Source organism: Numenius arquata, chromosome 13 (genome assembly GCF_964106895.1).
Source record: "Numenius arquata chromosome 13, bNumArq3.hap1.1, whole genome shotgun sequence".
Classification (NCBI taxonomy): domain Eukaryota; kingdom Metazoa; phylum Chordata; class Aves; order Charadriiformes; family Scolopacidae; genus Numenius; species Numenius arquata.
This window is the reverse complement of record NC_133588.1, coordinates 11,812,314-11,836,644: the sequence shown is the minus strand read 5'-3', so window position 1 is coordinate 11,836,644 and position 24,331 is coordinate 11,812,314. Positions and strand designations below refer to the sequence as shown.

At 39.6% G+C, this 24,331-nt stretch overlaps 1 protein-coding gene across 8 annotated transcripts in view; it reads left to right on the top strand.

The window, feature by feature from the left end:
- Nucleotides 1–6,271: 6,271 nt before the first annotated feature.
- BANP (BTG3 associated nuclear protein) overlaps nt 6,272–24,331 on the top strand; it is a 157,061-nt gene continuing 139,001 nt past the window's right edge. For 4 of the 8 annotated variants that reach the window (XM_074157901.1, XM_074157902.1, XM_074157897.1 and 1 more), the window contains exons 1-3: nt 21,571–21,651; nt 22,363–22,372; nt 23,055–23,149. In XM_074157901.1, coding sequence (XP_074014002.1) covers nt 21,571–21,651; nt 22,363–22,372; nt 23,055–23,149 — 186 coding nt within the window. Of the gene's footprint in view, nt 6,344–21,495; nt 21,652–22,362; nt 22,373–23,054; nt 23,150–24,331 lie in introns of those variants that run through there. The other 4 variants (XM_074157903.1, XM_074157904.1, XM_074157899.1 and 1 more) reach the window with 2 other exon arrangements.

Below are 24,331 nucleotides of genomic sequence, written 5' to 3'. Positions count from 1 at the left end.
GTCCAAAAGTATTGTGAGGCCTTTAATAAGTCTCATGTAAGTATTTGCAAAAATCCATGTAATTATTTTCCATCATTAAGTACATAGGAGGGCATATTTTGAAAGCCACAGAATCCGTCAGTGACAGAGAAAGCAGAAATGATAAGACTATTAACATTGTCATTAAAAAACTGCCATTAAAAATTACTCCTTTCTTAATCTATATATTTATGTGTTAAATATTTTCCAATAGTTGTTTGGTTTTACTTAACAAATGTTAGTGTTTTGAATTAGAAATGTATTTGCTTGGTGATATTTGCATTAAACACATGCATGTCTGTCAAATCTTATCACACAGTGTGTAAGTGCAAGGCTCAGGCTCAGGGAATCCTCTTTAGTATCCTAAAGTAGCAAGCTTATTTGTGCTATTTGCTATTCCAAAACCTACTATTTAGGAGAAGCTTTCCTAATGCTTGTCATTTATTACCTCAGCTGCCTGCTTCAGAGTATCTAAGAGCACGCCATTATCAGCTAGGGGTTCTGCCTGGAGAACCGCTAAAGCAAACTTCTATTGTTGCTCATAATTGTGGGTAATTACATATGTGGAGTGTGCCTGTATACAATGGGAATGTGCTTACTTTGTCTTCACAGGAGCTAGAGAAGTAAAAATCTAGAAATTTCTGGCTGTCACCCATCTAACTTTTGCTGTAAATCCGGACTAGACAGATCAATACTTGTTTTCTTTCTGGTGCTTACTAGAGAGTTGTCAGTACTTACATTCTCTCTAACTTCAAATGAATGCTATTACTTGCAGAGAGAAAATTACCTCCTTGAGTTAGTGTTTCAAGAAATCTGATTCTCCTGGCGTCATGCTTGCAAGGGTGTTCCTATCCTAATCTTGTCTCAATTGCAACATTGGCAGGTCAAACCCAACAACTCAGAAAAAAAAAATATAGTCTTACAGTTTGCTGTAATTAAAAAGATACAAGGAAAGTGATCTCATAATTCACATTTTCCTCACCTAGTTATTGTTGTATAAGCTGACAGGATGGTCAGTCAAGTAGTGGGAAGCTGCCTGGGATTGCTGCTGAGTCATCCATGTGAAACCTTGAGGAAAGTAGATAAAAATATCATCTAAGGCAACTTTCACGAAGCAGTCAGGTCATTACTGGGTGGGCTTTAACACTCATTTCTCTGTGAATTGGCTCACACTCCCCCATGGGTTACATATTATTTCAGCCTAAGGGAAGCTTTTCTTCGATGTCCCAATTTTACTAGGACACTTAGTAATGCAGCAGAGCTCACCAGCCTGCTGATCACCTCTAGTCCCTCCAGTTTTTTGTTCTCTCTCTTGGATTAGAGTTCCCAAACAGGACAGAGTACTCCAGATGCGTCCTCACATGGCCTGAGTAGTGGGGAATAGTCACTTGATGTGCTGGCCATGCTCTTTCTAATACAGCCCACTATGCCATTCACCTTCATCACTACACGGGCGCGTTGCTGATACGTGTTCAACTGGTCCTCCAGGATCTACAGTGCTTTACTCCAGAGCTTTTCACCCCAGCAGCCAGTCTCCAGGTTGTACGGAACCATGGGATTATAGCATCCCAAGTGCAGGACTTGGTGTTGTTGCACTTCATGAGCAGTCAGGACCACTCCGAACGGTAGCCCTGCCGTCCTGCGTATGGCAAACGTGGTGTTATATGGAAACTTGCTGACGGGACATTCTGTCTCTCTGGCCGCTGATGAAGATTTACACTTATTTTACCTCTCAAACCTGAAAAAATGGTGTTACATTGCAAATAGTTTTGAACATGTGTCTAAAGGGATGCAGGTCCAGAACTAGGAGAGCGTCAGATTCTGGTGGGAGTAATAGCATTAATGATACATTGGTGCTTTGTAAAATTTTGTATCTGGGTTTCTGGGAAAAAAAAAAGGTGGGGATTACACACCGTATGAAAAAGCAGTTATTTGGCAACCTTCAGTCTGAAGAAAAGGATAAATTCCTCTAAGATCAGTGTGATGAGCTCCTCTTCGGGCTTCTGATAATCCCAGTGGATTAAAAAAGGCTGATGATGATAATGGTACCTGATGAAGTAAACAGGGTCTGTGGCAAATCAGAACAAAACTGGGCAAACTAGCAAATACTGGGCAAAGATACCAGCCATGTAACAGAGGTAAAAGGGCAGCAGAAACAGCTGTGAGCGTGATCCCGGGAACATCACAGTTGGGCAAAGTGCAAATACAGAGCTTGTTAGAATGGCAGATTTCTGAGAAGGGGAAAAGCCTCCTATAATTTTTTTTCCGTGATGTATACAGGGAGATGGAACAGTACGTAAATAAATAAGAGAACATTTAGATCGTGCCTGACGCTTCTCACCTTGTTTCTCACACTGGCAAAAATGACCTTAGAAGACCATGGACTTTGACCAGCTGGATGACCAAATGTGTAACGATGTTTTTCTCTCTGCTGTGGGAATTCAAGGCCTTTTCTTCCATCCTTATTCATGAAAACTAGGAGTATCTTCATTGAATGAAGACAATGCTCACAAGGACGTGTTTGTGTCCTTCTCCAGTTATGAGAGTTAGTATATAGAAAATTAATAAAGTAACTCAATCAGAAACTGAATAAACAGGGGAACTTTCAAGTACTCTTTTTGTTTTTAATTGCATAGGATGTGATCAAGGATTTTATCCATGGAAAAGAAAATTATTCCTGCGGAGTTCTTATAACTCTGGAGTCACTTCTGTGCCCTGATCACATCTTCTGTGTTCTTCATGCCTTTGTTTCTATATTCTCATGCTCAGCAGTGAGCATAATTATGAATGCCTGTCACTTGTTTAAACAATGCTTTGTTTGGCAACCTTTGTTTTCCTGCTGCTGATGCAGCTGCAAAATTGTGTGCACAGTGTGTTAATTTTTTACCTTTGATGCTATGGTAAGTTTTTTTTCCTAACAAAAAAAAAAAAAAAAAGGAAACCAATGAATGAGATACCAATCTCTCTTGATCCACACAGAACATGTGAAAGCAGCAACTTCCTTAGGAAACAATAGTAAATGAATGCTGATACAATGGTAAAATAAGCTAGATATTTCCTGGAACCAAAAGATTTTTCATAACATGGCAGAGAAAAGTTAGCACATACATAAAATGCAAGAGAGAGAGAGAGAATCAAACAAAACAAAAAAAAAGAGCATGAAAAAGGGGAAGAAATAAAACAAGGAAGAAATAAAACAACAAAGAAATAGCTTGTTATTTTATTTGGGACAACAGACTAACAGGGTAACAGGATGTATTTTCTTCTATAAAATTAAAAAATGAATTTGATATATTAGCACCCTGAAGTTCTTACTGATTTTTATAAGGAGGAAGGAAAATAAGAATGGATTTGATGGCCACTTGAGCAGGTTACTATGTTTTAAATCAGACTATAATTTACCTTGTATCGACTTCTTCCTGGTGCTGGCTCACAGTCAGTCTGTTATCCTGTGATAAAGTGAAGCCTTCATTCACTAAAGGGGGACTTGCACTGAATTTCATTCAGTATTTCATAATAAAATATTCAGGTGAGTACATTTTTGAAAGCTCATAAAGTTTAGGCGATTGTGAAGCAGAGGAAACAATTATCCTTGGGTAAGTCATTCATGTGTTGGAGACTAAAAGCCAAATGTGGGCCTTCTGATTTGAGCACAAAAGAGGTCTCCGCTGTTAGATGGTGAATAGAAAAATCCTCTTTATTCTGCTATTTACCAATGTTTTCTGTCATACTTTATGCTGTGTGAAGTGTATGTCATATCCGGCTGTTTTAATCTAAAGGGGAGCAAGGGATAGGCTGTGATAGCACAGTCTTTTCATGATTTCATGATTTATTGGTGTAATTAAAAAGGTGTAATTTAAAAAGGAAACACCCCCTGCTTTGGAAGAAATGATAGGGGGAAAAAAAAAAAACCTCTAAAAAAAATTTCTCTGGTAAAAAGGGAAAAAACCCTTACAAGAGGTAAGTTAATTGTGTATTCCAGATTGCTGTAATGATCAAAGCAGGCTGACTCCTGAGCAGAAGGTAGTGCTGCAGCCTTTCTTAGTGGTAAATTGCTATATTATTTTTCTGTTGTGTTGCTATCTCTGATCAAAGATGTAGACATCAGTCGGATCCTGACAGTATTTCCTGCAGTTGATTTGACGACTATAGGTGAATAGTATAACTGGTTTATGGCAATGAAGGTTTTTCTGTTTGTGTTGTTTTAGCTGAGAAATGATTTACTGGCTATACAGAGAGGAGCAGGATCTCACACCCTCCGCAGAACGTGAGTTAATAATTTTCGGGAGGGAATGTACTGATGAGAAAACAGGACAGCTTTTACGTTGGATTTGATTTATGATGGCAAAGGCATTTACTAGCAACTTTCCACAGCAGTGAGTACACCGGTATTTATATCACTGTTCTTCTAGCTGGGACCTGGCATTTGCTTGAGTGGAGCAGAAACTGTTTGGCAAATCTGTTGCAGGGCAAACCTGTGCAGCAAAGCGTGAAATAATCCTGTGTGAAAAGTCAGTTTATAAGTAGTTTAACCTTTTAACTTCCTAATCTGCTTGTGAAGGAAGAGAACACAATAAATGAACCAACAGACTCAGCTGAACAGTTACAAATCTGGAAGCAGAGGCAAGGGTTTTCCTGACATGCCGGTTGTCAATTCCCAGGTTCATGACGACTCTTTAATACTGAAAACACCATCTGGAGAAGTTGCTGCGAGCACTTTGGAAGAAAGACACTGCCCACGTGCCTCTGTCAGCACATTTCCCAGCCAGAAACGTGAAACCTGTCTCTGTCCTCTTCTGTTCTCTGACTCCGTAACTTCCAGACAGAGGAACAGGAGGAATTGCTGTTCTTCTGGGGTCTGAAACACTTTAGAAACCGGAGCTTTTGTGACATGCACCGTTTAATTTCCTACAGGTGCAACAGTCCTGCAGTGGACGCCTTGAGTTTGAACATGACAAAGCTACAGGGCCTGAGAAGAGCATTTCAAACCACAAGCCCAAAACAGCCACGGCAACAACTCCATTTAGCCGTACGTCTGTAGATATCAGGGGAGCCAATTACAGCTGAACCAGAGTGGATTGAGTTGCAAGTTGTGACTCTGCAGAACTGAATTAAGCATTTCATTTAAGGAATATATTTATGCAGAAGTCTGAAAGTCACCGCTGGCTATTCTGAAGCTGAAAAATGAAGTAAGGTGATGGTCTTGTTTGGGCAACACTGTGATATATAAGGATACAGTAAAGTAATCTAATCCTTGCCTTCTTTCAGAGCTACTTGGCATATTTCCTCTGTGCTTCCTTTTTGTGCTGTTGCATATTTTTATCATTTCCAGAAGGTTAACAGAAGGTTTTCCACCTTCGCCCAGTCATTCTGTTCTCACACCAAATGCAGGAACGAAGCAACAGAAGAATCAGTCTGATGAGTCTAAATTAGCAAATTCCCACTTGCTGCCTGTTCTTCAGCTGTGTTCTGAGCACGGTGACATTTTTCTCCTTAATATGACAGCTCACATTCAGATCATCCCATTTCAGCGGTGCAAGCGCTCAGGAGCCATTTGAGCAGGGAGAAATTTAATGGAAGGACCAGAGAAAGGTGCAGGGGAAGGGAACGTGTCAGTGTGCAAATGGCTCTTGGGGCGCAGATATAGGTTTAATCTGCTTTGCTGACGACTCCGCTGGCCAAGTCCTGTGGCTACGTCACCTGGCAGGTCTGGAAACGCTTAATACGAAAGAGATGTAGCATTGAGAGTTCACAGTAGCCCTGAGACGCCGTGGGAGAAGGAGCGGCAGGACGTGATCGCAGGCTGTGGGACACTCACACAAACCATATGGCTGCGTTGTCCCAAATGCTGGCAGGTCCGTCACCACCCTAGGGTTCACGGCAAGACCCTGTTGTGGCCTCCCGGTCGGAGCAAGAGGTTTTTGTGGAGCCTTCAGGGTTGTGGAAGGGCCGGGTGCGCCCCAAGGGTGAAGAAGGGAGAGAGAGGGGAATGTGTGGGTATGAGTGTGAGGTGCGGACTACAATTCCCGGCTTGCACCGCGCCGAGCGCGCGTACTACAGATCCCGGCCTGCTCGGCGGGGGCGGTAACGCAGGCCCGGCGCGCTGCCCTCTGGGAATTGTAGTCCTCCCCGGCGGCGCGGCGCTGAAGGGCGGCTGCCCGGCCCGCCTCCCTCCTGCGCCTGCGCGGGCGCTCGGGGCGGGCGGGGGCCGAGCGGGTGCAGCGCGGCGGCGCCTGCGCGCTGGGGAGAGGGAGATCTCTCGCGAGGAAGGACGCCATTATCGCAGCCGCTCGACAAACACCACGAGAATTCGGCACCGCACACGGTAACCGCGGCGCCCCGCGGCCGGATGGCCGGGGCTGAGCTCCCGGGGGGCCGGACGCCGGGCGTAGATCCCCGGCCCAAACGGCCTGCCCGCTCCTCACAGCGCCGCCCGAGCACCCGGGCCGCGAGGCGGTGGCTCCGGGGAGGGGCCGAGGCGGGGGGGGGGCGGCGGGCTCCCGCCCCCTCACCCGGACGGGGCGGGGGGGGGTGGTGGCGACCGGGGACTCGCCTCCTCTCGCCGTGGGACGCTGGAGCTGGGCCCTCGGCGGGGGGGGGGGGGGGGGGGGCTGCTCTTCATCGCCTCGTCCCCTGCCTGCCTCCTCCGCGGTCGGGCCCGGGGGGGGCTGTCACCCCCTTGCCGGGGCTCCTCAGTGCCGCCCCCTCTCGTACCGCTGCGTGGGGGCCGCTGGTCAGCCCTGCGGGGCCTGCGGCTTTTGAGGTGCAGGGTCTGGGCTGTCCCTCCCCTGGCAGTGTCCCCGAAGCCCGTGCCCGCTGTCTCCCCCGCCTCCCCTCGCCCCGTGTGCTCCCGTTCTGAAGGACGGGGCAGGTTTGAGCCTTCCCTCTCCCGGGTCGCGCACACGCTGCGCTGTAGGCACGTTTTTGGGAAGGGGCACCGCTGAACGTACTCCTCCTTCCCTCCATCCCTCCCTCCCTGTCGTAAGAGAGTGTAAATGACTGGCGACATCGGTACTGCCTCTTCCTTTTCCCTCTGCTGCTTGCAGGTAGCGGTAATGGAAAGGGGCTGCTTCTTTTCCCATGCCTGCTAGTGTGTGTGGGAGAAATATAGTCTCCTGAGGTGCTGTATTGCGTGTGTGGTCATTTAGTCATAGTAAGGGTTTTTCACATCCATATCGGGGTCGGTATTTTCTAGTCTGTTCATATTAGCGATCCGTTTGACAACACACTGGGTTTTCCCTTTTTCCTTATTTGCAATTCAAGTGTTGCTATTTTTAATTTATTTTTTTAAAATCCTTGTACAGTGGGAAGTTGTGTACTTAACCAAATATAGTAATTTTATCCTACTATGGGCCGTATACTTTATGTATCAGTTTATTTTTAGACCTCTCAAGGGAAGCTTTTTTTTTTTCCTCTTCAAGTAAACAAGTTTGGAGGGCTGTTAGTAACTGAGTGATTGCTTCAGTGGAAGCAGCTTTCAGATTGTTGTAAAATTATAGTTTGGAACGTTTTTTGCAATTTTTCTCCCTTCTATGTGAAGTTACCTTAGGTGTAGTACTGTGCTGATGTCAGTCTTTCAAAAAGCAAACATAAAATTTGTTGCATTTTGAGTACTCAAGCAAGATGTTAAAATGACAAGCTAAAAAACCCAAACAAAAACCTGCCTTTGTCTTAATAATTTTATAGCAGTGCCTCTTGAAAGGATGGATTTTCTCTGTTAGAAAGTATTAATATATGTTTAAAATGGATGTCCCTAGAAATTGACCAGGAATTGACCAGAACAACAAGAATTTCATTCTGAAACTGTATGAACCTTAGTCCCTGTGTTGAATGACATCTTGGCAGGAGTTCAGTTTTCAATAATACATGAAAAGATGTTACAAAGAAAGACTAGTCAATTTACTGAAGAGAGTAAAAAGATTGAGTTCAGAGTTTGGAAACATTCCATTTCCTTCAGAGGATGAAAATATTTTGTAACTTTTTTCTTTGTTTTGTAATTTAGAGTCTGCTTTACAATAACAGTAACTGATTTTAAGGTCTTAATTATCCAGCCATATTTAAGTTGTTGTGTGGTTACAGGACAGGTTTTAAATTTTAAGGTTCTCTTAAAGGAGTAATTGAATAATAACATTAGGAGTAGAGTAGTAATATATTTAGCGCTAATTATGAATGTTCACAGTTGAAAGGCTTCTGTCAGCACGTGTTCTGCTAAACATATTTGAAAAAGGTTTGTTTCCTGCCTGTGCTGTTTTTAACACAGTACAACATACATGTTTTACAGAGTTTTGTACTGATTAGGTGAAGGAAGAAGAGCTTAGAGTCAGCTCCGTGTAACCCGAGGTGCTACGTACAGGTTTACCTTGATTTTGCAAAGAGTGGTGCTGTCTTGTAGGATTCAAACCCACATTAATTGGAGTAATATGCTCACATTTGCAAGGGCTTGAGGTTGTTTCTGGTTTTTATCTTGAGCTTTTCCCTAAATTTGTAAATCATCGTGTGTGCAGGAAGAATATGTGTCTTTATTTTGTGAGAACTTGAATGTCTTCATATCTTTCACTGAAGAATGCCTTGAATTGAAATTGCTGTGATGCTTTTTAGAAAGTAAAGACTCTCTTAGTACGTTCATTTTGAGAGGAAGAGATGGGTATTTCTCTTTGTGCACAGGAGCCCTTGTCCCAGAGATCTACAGAAACTCTTTATGTGAATTGAGCAGAAAGCTTGTAGGAGAAGACAATGCGAAACAAATGATTAGAATTAGAACAACAAAATGTCTATGTATGCTAAACTTTGCCAATAAAATTTTTTTTTCACAGATTTGATTTCCTTTAGTTTGAAACTTGATTTTTAGTTGTAACTATTGAAGTAATTTTATGTTTTCTGTTTTTTTACCTACTCATTAAAAGGCTAAATCATAATTTTTTTTTTCAAGTAAAAATAAAAAGAATAAAATGTCTTTAAAGTCCTGTCAAACACTTGTTTTCTTGCAGCTTTAGGTTTTTAAAGCTACTGTTAAGCGCTTAGTTTTGCCTACCACTTGTTAGACTGCACGTTAAGATGTTAAGCAAAAGCACACAAAAGGATTAACTACATAAAACCCTTTGCATTTGGGACTTTAAATAAAATAATTTGTAATGTTGTCTGTTGAACAGAATTCTTTTATCTTGCTTCCTGTTTGTAAAACCCTGATTTAGACCACTTAAGGTAAAAATACATTAACTTTAAATTTCCCTCTGAAAATTGGAGCCACCTGTATTTTATGATGAAAAAAGAATACATCTCTCCTACCCGTGGAGTGAATTCATAGCAACTGTAAAGTTGAACACCCCTTTCTTCCCTGCTCCTTAGACACAAATTGTATCTGTTATCTCTACCAACTTATCTCTCTTTACCATCCTGTGAATATAGAGTCTTGCAAGTTTAAAGCTGGGGTTACTTTTTTTTTTTTTTTTCTGAAGGAGGGAGGTGGAATGGCAGAACAGGATCAGACTGTACTAATGAAAGTATTTCAGAATGTGAAGAACTACTTGCTCTACATTTTTCTACTGAAGTGATGCTCTTCAGTTTATTTTCATAAGTATTTTTGGTAAGAATTTAAAAATACTGATATTACACCTGTGTTTTAAAACAGTGCTAAGGTCTGTTTCAGCAGCTTGAATGTTTCCTTTTTCTAGGTAACTACAGGAGGTAAATCTATTAGAATACTTTTGCATAAGCAGGTTAATTGTATGTTTCATGTTGGCCATCGTGCTTTTTGATAGTAACAGCCTGTGCCAACATTGGGGTCTGTCTTTGTCCCCTCTGGAATTGCTAGATCAGAAGGTTTTTCCAGTGTATAGAAGATTAGCAGTGCATATACTAGGAAAAATATAAAATGATAAAAACCGAAAAAAGTTATATTGTTCCCTTTTGCTTTCAAAGAGCCTGCTTTTGGGTAAGCCGATCGCATAAGAATAAACCATTTTGCACAAATTTCCCTTGAACTTGAGCCAGGTGCTTGTTATGGTGCGTACTGGTCCCGAGGTGTCCGCCGCACTTAAGAGCGGACAACTTTCCAAGGCAAAGCCTCTCAGTGATACAGCAAAGCCTCTTTCCTGCAAAGAGGAAATTAAGACTTTCTAATGCTGTAACCTTCCAGTTTAATTCCTTCTGCCAATGAAAAGTGTGCACTGAGCAAGGGTGTCTCGTAAAGCACACCGAAGGAGGTCAGGTTCAGGTGTATGTCTTACTCCCACATCCTGCCTCTGCATTTATTTTGTGTTTCTGTAGAAGAGCTATTTTTAACACGGTGAATGAATACGATAGTCAGAGGAAAACAGATTCTGGCATAGTGTCTGTACTCCGCTACACAGACCTGACACGTGATGTATCGTGGGAGAGCGCCCCGTGACACGCACACAATGTCTTGGAGCTGAGGAAGGCAGCAGTTCTGGACGTAGAACAGTTGAGCCAGATGGAAGTGGCTTCTCAGCAGTGCTGTTTTGTTGCAAACCGGCACGGGGCAAGATGTTTTCCTCGGCAGTCTCTTCTGGTTGGAATTTCACTGGTGGGGTTTTTCATCACGCAGTTCCAGTCCTAGCCTGGTGTGTTGTTGGTGATGTGGTGTACTCATGATGGGGGAGCTGTGCTTGTATTTCTCCGGGTGTGCATAGCTCAGGAGCTCAGCTCCACTACCCAGGATGCAGGGGTTTAGTTACTGCTGCTTTATTTTTACCCAGACAGTGACAGGTCATGTCTCCAGCGTGGCTGCTTCCAGAAACACATACGAGCAGTTTTCTGCACGAACTAAAGTGTCTAAATGATCTTTTACTTGGTTTTAAATAGAGAACGTTCTGATTCTTTATGATTGAAAAATACGGATGTTGTTGAACTTGGAAAGATCTGTCAGAGCCATTTTTTTTTAGTTTGATCAAAGATGTACTTACTTATATTTGCCTAATGCTGTGATTTCAGTTTGGAATGCACCCTGAATGTAGTGATATCTTTAACTCTTCAGAGCAAATAATAGTTTCCAACTTAAATCAGATGTCTGTGAAAGTGAATTAGGTATCTTTTATTAATTAAAAAGGTCAGTTCTATCTACTGTAACTTAAAGAATTATTGTTTTTCCACTTTTAACACGTTTTCCTCAGTGTGAGATTGTGTTGTTATGGTCTTTTCCACATTTTCGTTAATTTCTAATAAAAAAGAAACTAATTTAACATACACACCCCTTCCCCTCTCCCCCCTGCCCTTAACATACACCTTTTAGCAACGTATTTAAAAGTAATCATTTTCTATTTACATTAAATTGCAGTGTTTGATCTGTGAAGTGAAGTAATATTTGCTTTGGCAGACTTAGTAATACAAGATGTGTTTTAGGGATTTGGGAGTTCAGTCCTTTGGACAGAAGTCTTATCCAGCTCGGGTTTTTTTCCTATATAGATAGTATGGTTGCTACCTTATTCTTCACTCAGCCTTTCTTCTGGGTCTCTTTATAAACCTGGAATAAATGATGTTGGAAGGTTTGAAGAACCACAGGCTCTTCTGGTAACGGAACTGTTGGCACGTGGTCATTGGTGTCAAAGCTGGTGATAAGCCTTCCTATGGAGTCAGAGAATCTCATGGCATCTTGGGGTGCTTTTTCCCACTGAAGCAGAACCCAACTCCACCGAAGCTTTGTGGTTGTGAGGGGCTCTGAAAGAGGGAATCTTCCTGGAAAATTTTATCTACTCTAAAATGTGTTCTTTGGGAAACATTTCTTATGAAATAATTGCATTGAGTTAATGGCCTTGCCGTTTCAGTGGTCATTCGAAGTTTAAAGTACTCTCTGTGATAGTATTCATTAAGCTGTTTTCTTGAATACAGAGAAAGATTTTTTTTTTTTAAATTTTTTTTTTTTTTTTATAATGAGGGGGAGAAATTACTTTGTGATACTGAAATAACTGAATAACATAATGAAAACTTCGGCTTTCAGAAGTATAAGTTGAAAGCTGTGCTAATTTCCTTAAAATATCTTTATTTCCCATCTTTTGATCTCGACTTTGTACTTTCAGCCTTTCAAAAGGGAAATAAAATAATATAGGTTGCATAGATTTTCGCAAATATCAAACTGTTACACAGTAAAATAGAATGAAGTATTAAGCAGGAAAGAAACTTATGGGATTTAATATTCAATTAGTGAATGAAGCTACGTTAGAGATGCATGCAAATGCTTTTATCAGGTATAAATTATTATGTAGGTGGTCAATATTCAGAAGCTGCCATTTATTCAGCAAGTTTTAGCAAGTGTTCTAATGTTTAAATTTTTTTTCACCTCTTTTTCTCTCCCGGTAGCATCTGACAGTTTTTTAGAACTGCTATTTTTTAGTGGCAACCCTTTTGTTACGCTATTTATTTCCCAATTTCCAAATGGGATTGAAATACTGAATAAATAGCTGGTATCTAGATCTGTTCATACAGTTTGACATACAGTCCTTAAAAAAATCCTTTTGTGTACAAGCAGTCGTACAGAAAGTATCTCAAAAGACTTTCTGACCAACACACAGTATTGTTTAGCTACAAAGCAGCTACAAATGTATCACATACAGTCTTAAAGAGCTGCTCAGCTTTTTGGTGTCCACTCCATATGGGAAATTAAAGTTTCTCAAAATTATTTCGGTCTATGCCATTGAGTTTTAAAAATGTTTTAGTATCAGTACACTTCCCTCTCCCCCAAATGACGTAGTAAAGCTCAATTTTGATAGAAATTGTATTCTCCAAAATCTTCTCTCATGTACAAGTTTAGGGTCCAAGATCTGGTGATAAACCTTGTTCCAGTCTACACATCCTTGCGGGGGGAAAATGGGCTCCCTTGACCCTTTATGACGTAACTTTTATGACGTAACTATGACGTGAGGGTGACAGAGCCCTGGAACAGGATGCCCAGGGAGGTTGTGGAGTCCCCTTCTTTGGAGATTTTCAAGACCCGCCTGGATGCAGTCCTGAGTAGCATTCTCTAAGCAATCCTGCTTCAGCAGGGGAGTTGGACTAGATGATCTATATGGTCCCTTCCAACTCTAAAAAAAATTCAGTGAAATTCAGTGAAACTTAATGTTTTATGAGCATAATGCACATCCCACTGCTGCAGAGGAGGCTCATCTGAAAAAAGACTACATTCCAATGCCTGTAAAAGATGTTGGTACTGCTTGTGCCCTTCCTCCAAGCGATTTGATTCCTGGGACTGGAAGAAGACTTCACAGCTGTTCTCAGTCAGCTTCTCAGCTACCTCTGCAGATCTTTTGAATAGTGGTGGTGAAGCTCATTTGCTGTGTGACTTTGTGCTGCTGTTTGTGAAAATTACAGTGTGGTACAAGAACTTTGGGTGTTAGTAGCTCTGAGTTAGTGCTAGGTTGATTTCGTAGCTGGTGACGCTTCAGCTACCAGTATTTTCTGGAGTATTGGCTTTCCCACCACCTCAGCTCTTAGTCACTTCTCAGTAAGGGCCCTATGATATGTTTAAAAAATCACTGTTGCTTCCCTCTGTTTCCCCTGCAGGAGGATGATACCAACTCATTTAAAATAACACCTTTTTTTCAGGAACCAGGCAGATACTGCACCTTTTTTTTTTTTTTTTGAGGACGAAGGTTGTTTTTTTTGTTTTTGTTTTTGTTTTTTTTGTTTTTCTTTCCCAGATGGGAAAATTGAATCATGGATAGTGTGCGCGGTGATCCCTTGGTGGACCAATAGCACACATCGTACTGGACCAGTTGCTGCTGAAGTCTGTACGCCACCAGCCTTTCTTTCATATTAGCTGAAGCATAACATTTTAATGTCTTTTGGGTTTTGTGATGGAGAATAGGAAACAAAGCACTCGGAAATCAAATTTTTAAGTACAATGTTTGGACTGCTGTATAATCCGCTTGCAGTATTAAACTTCAAGCAAAGTTTTGCTCTTTCTCATATACATAATGTTCTGGTAAGAGCTTTCTGCTTGTGGCGAACATGACAATGAATGGGAGTGCAGCTGTATTTTTGTTCCATATATTTTTATATTTGCGTTTCAAGCAGAAATAGCGTTAGTATATTTTTTTGTTTTGATTTTACCTGTTTAGCAGGAATGCCGTTTTGCTAGAAACTTACGAAAGTACTCCTGAATAGGAAATTTACAGGAGCAAACTTACTCTTTCTTCCTGAGGATAGTTTCTGGCATAGAAAGGCCCAAGAGGTAGAACCACCTCTGTGTAATGACACAGGCAGAGTGAGTTAGGTGTGGTATTTTAAGGCGCGCTTTGAATCTGGCATTGCGGAGCTGCCTTCATTAATTGGAGTACACTCCGCAAGCATTTAAGTCATGCTGATAATGTCACCAAAAATATATCTGTTCCCAACATCTGCAGGATGTTTTGGAGTTTATTGAGGCACAAAAAAACCAGCTTATCAGTGTTATGGTTTTTGTAAAGATGTAAGATCTGCCCTAAATAATTCTGATCGTGTTAGGCAGCGGTTTGAAATTCCTAAAGTTGATATGAAGGATCACAGAAAAATACATTAAGAGGTTGTATAAAAAGAGTAGTAACTTCTAACTTCAAATGAAGGTACAGTTACCCAAAGGTCAAAGGACATCTGGACTACCCATCTCAAAAAAATTCTGATCATAGGTAGAAGCTCTTTGAGACTGGGAGAGACTTTTATGGGAATAGTATGAAACTAATTCTGGAAGTTTGTTCTTTAGATTTAAGTACTTGCTGGGTTATTTTTTGGAGCTGTTATCAATAAATATTCTCCACCTAGTGGTTGAAAATGATAAAACACATGACTGTGTCTGGTTCTGCATACTGCAGTTGCTGTCCGGCCAGTTCTTGTTTCATATTTCCTGGTTTTCAGCCCTACATACAAATTGTGCCTGGCATTAATGACTTATGTCCTGAATAACTATACCCTGATGCAGAAAACTGACCTCTGCCTTACGGCACTGAATCTGCAAACACTTAATGTATATCCAGTCCATATGGGTAGTCTCATTACGTTCAATGGATTTATATGTCTGTGAAATTAAATTCAGACTTTTTTTGCATGTGTAAGCACGTGGAAGTGTAGTTGTAATAGGTGTTAACATATCCTTCCTGGCTCACTTGGGAATAATTATATCAAAGATGCGGTGGTTCGGCTGTTGGCCCATGACAGCAACAAGAGTGGTTATAGAGAGTGCACAGAGAATTTGTGCTTGAGTTGCTGGTGTATGTGGCCACACACTCAACACTGTCGTTCCTTGTGCCAGGAGGTGTTAGGCTGGTACGAGCACACCGAAAGCAGGACAGTGGTACTTCTGGTTCAGCCTGTGTACATTCTGTTAGGATTGTGGCAAATGGCAGTGTCTTAGAAGAATTACAAAAAGGCATCCAAGCAAAACAGTGGCTTTTACCAGGTGGAATGAAGGAAAGGAAAAAAAAAAAAGGGGGGGGGGAGAATGCTTCGAGAAGCAAAACAATAAAACAATAATAACAATGTGAGCTTTCATAGCAATATCTAAGAATTTCTGCCTCCCTGCAAGATTTTGTACTCCAAAGAAATTTCAAGATCCTTTATTCTTGGAGCAGCTGTTTCCTTTTTTCTTTTTTTTTTTTTTTTGGTTGCTATCTATATTTTAAGAACTTGTACTGGAGTCCATCAGCATAGCATCTCTGTGAGCGATATTTATTTTATATATCTATCTCCAGAATGTTATGGCTGGTGTCCGTGTTTTCACAGATAAGGAACATTTCTGTCATGTTTTGGGAGGATAGACTTTTTTTCCTGATCTTTGGCTGAACCAAAGATGCCTGTATATTGTTACACTAATTTTTAAAATTGTTAAACTGAAATGCTTGTGTCGTTTTATTATGAAATTTACTCAAACCACAATGTTTTTACTTGCTGTTTAAGTTGGATTGAGAATAAGGATGACAGATAAACAGATGCTAAGAAAGATTAGAATCTTATCCTTTATGTTTTTAGTAGTAGTAATAAAAAAGTGTAAATTCTGATTTTTTTTTTTTTTTCCCCATCCTCCCACTGAAAATAATTTTCAACTTCATATTCTGATAGATTGCAGCTTCTGAGAGCTGGAGCATAAGGGAGGCTGGTAGCTCTTGCATTTACAGTGCATTTAACCCTGCATGCTATTAAGTTGTTGCTTTTTATTATGTTATTCCTTGTATGTTACAGTGCATTAACATTTGCACTGACACGGCTTGTTGGGGAATTATTAGTGTAGGAAGGCTGTGTTCCAGCTGCCAACTAAAGTGACTTTATCTTGGAGAAGAAGCTAGACTTCGGGATTAGAAAAACGTTGCAGGTCACAGAGCAAAACTAAAAGAGCATTGTCGGGTTCTGAACCTTGTGATACGCGTGAAGAACTTCATGTATTGAGTTACATGAACATTTCCCAGTTCTTTCCGTGGGACTACTCATAGAGGTTGTTTCTGCGAGGACACGGCAGGCTTGTCAGTGCAGGAGATGTGCTGCCAGGTTAGCCAGGGTTATTAACCTGAACGTGCTGGCTATTCTTCTTTAAGACTAGCATGTGAAAATTACTTTTTTTTTTTTTTTTTTTTTGTACTTGAAGTGCCTTTTTGCTGGTTTTAATTTGCTTCCGGAGTGGCTTAAACTGAGCTGCACAAAGGCGTATTTGGTGTGGATTATTCTTTGCACAGAGACTAAAAGCTCAGTGGTCCTTCTGGGCTGTTTCCCCTGAAGGGACAAGTACTTGGGGAAGTTGAACTGACCTAAAGCAGTAGAGTTAATGAGCGTTGTGTCCTCTATGGATCTTCACTTTCAGAGGGAAGATGATCTTTATAGTATAATTCCTTTACAGCATAAGGTCGTTTTACTTCTGCACAACATTGTCCTTACAGAAGATTAATACAGTTGCATGCACGTATAAAATATGTTCTTCCCATTAGGCTTGCCTTTGTAGTCTGGTTGGTTTAGTGTTTCAGAGAACTTTTATAAGTGTCAGCAAATCATAGCTCTTGGCAAGATAAGGACCTTTCTTTGTTCCATTCACAGTAGATATTAGGCTCAAAAAAATGGGCTGATTGGCTAATAGTGCTTGTATAAAGAATAATAGGTACATATTTGTAACAGGAATGACATTTGGAAATTGGCCTTAATTGATTTAAAGGAAAAGTGTAATGAAGAAGAGGAAAAACATTTGGGGGTTTTGGGTTGGGGAAATCCTGGCACCCTTCAGCTTTTTTCACACAATCATAAGTAAATTTTTGTCATAGTGCAAGTTGAAGTATGAGAGAGTTTTTTCATTTATCAATAGCACTGAGAAATACTAGCCAAGGGAGTGATTAGCTGCTTAAATAAGAGAAGTTCAATTAAACACTCTTAACTAGACTAGAGGTTTGGAAAATGTTTTGCTTTGTGTGGTTTTTTTTTTTTTTTAAGTATAGTGTTTAGCCTCACTAATTCATATGAGAGAAAAGATGATGTTTTGTGCACGTTTTTATATGTTAACAAGGCGCTGGATGTTTTTGATTATACACTTTGGAATGATGCCCTGTGACTTTGTAAAGCCATCAGATGTTTCAGTAAATAGGTTTGTTTACAAGGGACTGCTCGGAAGAATTATTCTGAATTAATGTTTTAAAATAGATTAATTAAATTGCATTAAACTTGTGTGTGGAAAAACTAATCTGGAATTCAGGTGTATTTAATTTAGTTGTTTACAAATATTAATTTACTTAATTAAACAAAGGCTACTTTAATTCTGTGTTAAGAGTATCAATTCTGAGTAAGAGTATTGGCAGAGATATTTAGTGCACTTTAGCTAATCTACTTTAAATTTATACCTTTACTTGTCTCTGATTAGTTTTTCTGAGAGTTCCAGTAATAGGGCCACCTCCTAACAAGTGGCTGTAGGAATGCTCTGTAGGCATTTTGCTCCCCTTTTTGCCTTTGTTTCTGAATATGGAAAGCCAAGAACGGGGAGGAGTATTTGTCTTTACTTTCAACTCATAATACATAAATAGGGAAATGAGTATTTTTAAGTTTTGATGGGTGATGAAATAGACTGTATTTATTGTTGGAAGATTTTGTTCTGTTACTCCATATTGATAGTTGTTCTGTCTTGGAATCTTAGGACTGTTTCCTCAAATTTTGAAAAATTATTTTTCCTTTTGGAGATAAGAAGGAATTTAGTGCAGTATGTTTGCTATGTGTGGTTATTTCCATTACGCACTGTGATTAAAATGTGAGACCATTTTTAATTGGTGCTGCTTTATACAACAGGAATAGGTTTCTGGTGGGTTTATTAGGCAAGGATTCCCAAAGTAGTGTCTGGCCTGGGGTGGGGAGAGGGTGGATAGTAAAAGAGCTGATGGGGGAACTGGCTGCGTTGCGCAAGAAGTCTGGAGGGTTAGAAACATTTGAGGTAACTGAGATTTGAGGGCACCCAGGGCTGAAGTGGGAATGGAGGTGGGAGGAAAATCCCTCTGATACACACCGTAACCTGTTTTTCAGTTTTTGCATTGGGTAAGAGTTGAAGTGATCTCTTCCAACCCCCAAAAAAGCCCTCCAGGAGAAGTGATGAGCACAGCGTAGATCCTCCTAAGTAGCTCAGCTGGAGTCCATTTGAGTTTGGCTGTAGTGTATGTATTAGGCCTCCTCTAATGTATGTATTAATGAGATATTTTCCACTGTCTGGTATAAGCTGTCTTCCCATACGCCTCCCCCAGATAATGGCAAATTGACTATAAAGTACTGCTCCGTTGATCCAACTTCCACATGCTGACTGGGGGAGAAAAACTGGGCACGTTTCATGTCCCTGTTGTAGTTTATCCCTGGCTTCCTGGCTTTCTGTTAATATTTTTTTCTTATAGCTTAGTATTAGTTCGAGGTAAAATTTCAGCATTAGCTTCTTAATGCCAATGTACATGTACTTGATTTAGAATTGATGGGGACTAGGGTTTCAGCCAGAAGAAAGGAAGGAAAAAAAAAATAAAGAAAAGGCTGGAAACATAAAGGAAATTTCAAGAAAAGTGTTTTACGTGAGGAAGTGCTGGTAAATAATTCACTGAGTAAAATATGTGAAAACTATATTGGCAAAGTTATTATTTTGACTTTGTTGACTGAGGCTTTTTAAAGCTGATAAAATTTAACAGGATTAGATTTAGATTAGTTTATCGGGCTTTTACCATTGGTTCTCAAAGGAAGGTTAGACCATTGCTAAAATTTTCTATTATAAATTGAAATTCTAAATTTGGAAGAGGAGCATTTTATTCAAGTTGGGAGATGGCTATTGTGGTTGCAGTACCCAATGTAGTTTACTTGGGCGTTGCTTTCCTAATCCACACATCTAGCATTAATAACAAATGTATTTGTTTTCCCCTTACGTTTTGATACAGGAGCTCACTGTGTGTGGTGAGAGCAGAAGTATATTTTGTTCTGCCTCTTGAGGAGGCAAAAATGTGTTCTATCATGATGTTGGCTAATTGCCTATGAGCTGTGTCTGACTTACAGAAAATGTAATAAAATTTGTTTCAATGGAAATAAATACTAATGTTGTGAAGACACATTGCCGTGTATGTGTAGTAGCTGTTCTGCCAGTCATAATTTAGTTGTTATGCCCTTGTTTAAAGACTTTGTGACAAAATATTTTGGGACTCCTTTTTTGATGTGAGGTTGAATACTTTATGACCCATGAGAGGTGGACAATAGATGTCAGAGGTGGGAAATTATTTTTTGTTTATGTTGAAGAAAGGTTTAATTAATTTCAGTGATTATTTTTTTTTTTTTTTATAATGAGTTTTGGAAGGCTAAATATGTGCATCACATGAAATATTGAAATGGGTTTAAACAAATGCATTGGAAATGCTTTGGAATGTTTTATAAACAAATACTGTTGTAGCTATAACTGGCTTAAATGCAACATGTGAAGTATCAGTGAAATCTTGAATCGTGTAAACAGACAAAGTTTTAAAAGTTGGGGCTTTGTTCTAGTTTGTCCTTTTTTGGTGTTTAGAGTCGCGGATGTCTTCCTTCAAGTTGAGGGCAGGGTTCTTAATATTACTAGCAGTATGTGACATTATGAAACAGTAACTGTAGCACAGCTGTTTTATTATGCTCAGTCTGGCTGGTTACCAGGATTTCTCAGAAATGGCAAATATAATTTGCCAAAATGGCATCCATATGCACTAATGTATTGCCAGGTTTTTTGGGCGTGCTGCCACGGTCTGTGCTGTCCCAACAGCTTTTCACCATGATCCGAATTTCAAATGACTCAGTATTGGCAGAGCTGGTATTTTGAGTAAACAATTCTGATACGTGGGGAGTCCTCCTTTTGAGATGGGCTTTCACATCGCGCAGCGGTCGCTCGGGCCAGTCTCAAAATTCTTCTGTAGGTTGCGTTGCTCTCTTCAAAAATTTGTACTCCACCTGTCTGGCTTAATGGCTTTCGTGTGCTCGAGTGGAAGAGGGAAAGAGGAAAATCCTTATGCATAGTTGGATTTGATTCAGTGTTGAGGGATGAATTACCATTTCCATTGGTAAACCTCAAATTCTCTCTCCAGTGTTTTTTGCTTCAGGTTAGAAAGGAAAAAAATTGGCTGATGTCTTGGTCTTCATTGTCCATCCTTTTGTAAACTGTGGGAAAGTACAGATATGAATGGTTCCAGTGATTTTAATTCAATTTTACAGGCTGAAGGTTTCTCTTAAAACACTAATAAATAACCTTGACAGAGAATTCCAAGGGAGCAGGACTGAGAAATATTTTGGCTTTAAAATCAGGACCATATTCTGAAAATAGTTTCATCGGAATTGAGCTGTAGAAAAACTAGGCAAGTTCAACAGCCAAGGAAAAAAAAAAGAGTGAAGTTTTGCTTCAAGTTGTAATTAGCTGCAAGGAAGCTTCCTGGTCTCACCGAATGTTTATGAAGATTTTAGAAGCCTGTTCAAATTCCTGTATGTAAGGATCTTGTGTTCATATAGATCTGTACAGAATGCGGCAATTGCAAATCGAATTGCAAATCGACCTTCATATGCTTTCCCTACCTCAGGACTAAGTTCTAAAGTCTGATCACTTCCAAGAGCTATGTAATAATTTGTAAATCAAACCCCTGCAATTTAGGAATGGTCTGGTATGCTCTTAAAACTTCTAAAACAAAAATCCATTTAAAAGAAAATACTTTATTTTGTATTTTATACTGATGAACTGCCAATCTCTGAAGCTAAATCTTCTCTTTATCCATTGGGAGAATGCGGAAAGGTGAATCAGCAAGGAGACCTTGAGCTCTTGTCTCAGTCTAGTATATAGAAAGATTACTCCTGGAGGTGATGCAGTAGTTCAGTCCTTGTTGGCTCTTTGATGAGGCTACTGAATAAAGTAGCAGTTGGTAGCATTGAATGATCGCTTTGTAGGTTGGTCACTTCCATTAGGAACTGCATCTCCTTTCTAGAGGAAGAATGAAAAAATAAATGCAGTATTGATCTATCAAGTATTTCTATATTTACACTCATCTTGCTCTTGTTTTTCAGGATTGCATGACTTGTAAAATTACTTATTTGGGGGCCTGCAGTGGTGTTTGACTGGATATTGCTGCCTGGTTCTGAATGATGTCAGAACAGGATTTGGCAGATGTTGTTCAGATTGCTGTTGAAGACTTGACTCCAGATAACCCAGGTACAGTAGAGGTGGTAGGGATGGCATGAGAAAGATCATTTATAGTATTGCCCATTAACAAGGTGGAAACCGCTTTTGAACTTTTCTTAACAAACTGCAGCACTGCTTTATTAATTTTTTTTTCTGAGGCGCTTGTTAAGACTACATACCGAGTTTTCAATAACCTGACTTGCATATCTTTAATACCCCTTAGATCAGATCATTTATTTTTTTTTACTTTTCTTTTAAAGGCCTTATTTTAGACATAGACTAGTGCCAAAAACTTTGAATGAAATATGGCCTCCTGCAATCTTTTGTTTTTCTCCAGACAAGATATGTGTTTTAGGCTTTTGCTCAGATGAGAACCATGACCTATCTATTATGTATTGTTGTTTTACTTGTAAAATAGTTTCTCTCATACATTATTAAAATCCTTTGTATGTGTAACAAAATGACAGTAAAAGACTTGTGAAAGCAAATATTGTGATACCTCTCGCTTAGAACTTGACCTACTAAGGGAAAATGTGTTTAGATCAGCTATAGACATTGATGCTATGCTGCTGTTACAACGTGAGTGACTGGAAGAATGGTACATTTACAGAAAGCAGAAACACATATCAAAAAAACTTTTTTTCTGAAGCAGAACAAAAAAGTTACTTTGGAAATGTTCCCAAAGAGTTGGAGGAGAAGCTGGGACCTGCACGTCCCAGCCCAGGTGGTAATTTGGTGTTCAGGGTTGTCAGCTGTGGGATGGTTGACCTTCAACAAGTCTTTGCTCAGGTTGCTAAAGGAACTACAACCTGGCCCAGTCTCAGGTGATGCTCTGACCATGAGACTGTTCAGGGCTCTACCTCTTGATTTTACCAGCCGGACCTTCCAGTTCTAAATGCGGTTCTTTTTTGTTACTGTTTTCTTCAAAATGTTTATCTTTAGATGAAAGGCTATGAGAACCTATAGGTCTGCATATGTAAGTATTTATTTTGGAAAGCTTGTGGGGTTTTGTTCATCTACATTGAGGAAAAATAACCCACTACTACACTGAGTACTGGGTGTAGCCCTGTCTTTGGTATAGAACTTCATTAGTACCTTTTCTGGTTTTGTATAAACGCAAGGGTTCAGAAGCCTGTAGAATCTGTGAAAGCAAAACAACTCATGTGATGACTCTATTACATCGTGGTAAATTCCTCATTAAAAAATCCAAGGTAATACTTGAGTGTTACATCCTTGGTGCGTTTGAAACAAAGTCTCAGATTTGGATAAACATCCTTTGAGAAGCAGTAAGCCATTGTCATAAAAGAGAAAACCCAAGTAAGTTTAAAAAAACCCATATGTTAATGCCTTTCATATTTTTTTAGTTTATCCATTTAATGTATTTTTAATTTGAGCCTTGTCCTCTTATATTATAAATTATGGCAATGCTTATTTTTCTTCACAGTTGTGTTGGAGAATCATGAAGTGGCAGATGATGATGTAGAGCCTGCTCTGAAACGTCAGCGTATAGAAATTAATTGCCAGGATCCCTCTATTAAGGTTATGATAATGCCTTTTCCTGCTTTTTTTCATAATACCAATTAAGTTAACTTCTTGGAGAAATATATTAAATAAAAAGAATGTGAAATAAACTGTTTATATATAATACTGGAATTATTCACAGTGGTCTTGTAAATGTTTGTTCATTTTTGTGCATAAATTGTAAAACCTGGATGATTGGCTAATCTTCCACTGTAAAATCAGTAGCAAGATTTTTATATGTGATATAAAATGTCATCAGAATTATTTTCAGTGACTCAAACATAACTATGAGTACATTTTTTGATAAAGTGAATAAAGTTGACCTAAAAGATAAACTTGAGCATGTATTTGTATTACAATTTGTAGCTACTTTCTGCATGTTTTAAATTATTATTTTAAGCTAACAGCTTTCTTACAGTTAAGCCATATTTGGTTCAGGCTCAGTAGCTCAGGCTTTTGTGTACTTGAAGAACTTCCCCTGCTCTTCCCACCAGTGTGCTTTAGGTTTGGGATTTTTTTTATGTCTTGGAGCATAAGTATCCAAGTAGTACTTTACTGCCTCACATGTTAAATAGTATGTAATTCTGCATATTTGAAATGGACATAGAAACTGAAGCTCTGTATTGAAGGAGCAGTGGGGCAGCAGCACGGTAAACCAGCTTGATTAGATGGGTAAATTGTAGTGGAGGGCCACAAGATGGCATAGTTGCTGTTTGCAAAGGAGAATGTGTGTAACATTACCCTTTAATGGCCTATTTTTCTCAAGAGAAACCAAGTAGAATATGCTCTCTTTTAAATAAAATTGCTTAGGAAAACAGATTTTATTTATTTGCTTTTCTTGATTTGCTGTTCAGGAGAAAACTTAACTGAGCGGCATTAATTGTCTCTGAGGTTATTTGTGTTGATATAATTTCCACTGTAATCCTCTGAATTTATCTGTTTGGGCAGGAAAAAATCTTATTTAACTTTATCCAGGAGGATGCGTTCATAGATTTATAATCCTTTTGTTTTTACATGTATCGAATGAAAGGCCTTGGCATGTCATTTGAAATGATTTTGTGGTGTATGAAATCATACTAACAAAGTGCTTAGGTGAAAATGTGTTTGGCTTGGATGCTTTTGGCTTCTAAATAAAGATCTGGAAGAATTTGAGAATGCTAAAATGCTCCTGGATGTCATCGGTTTTGTACGTGGCTGAGT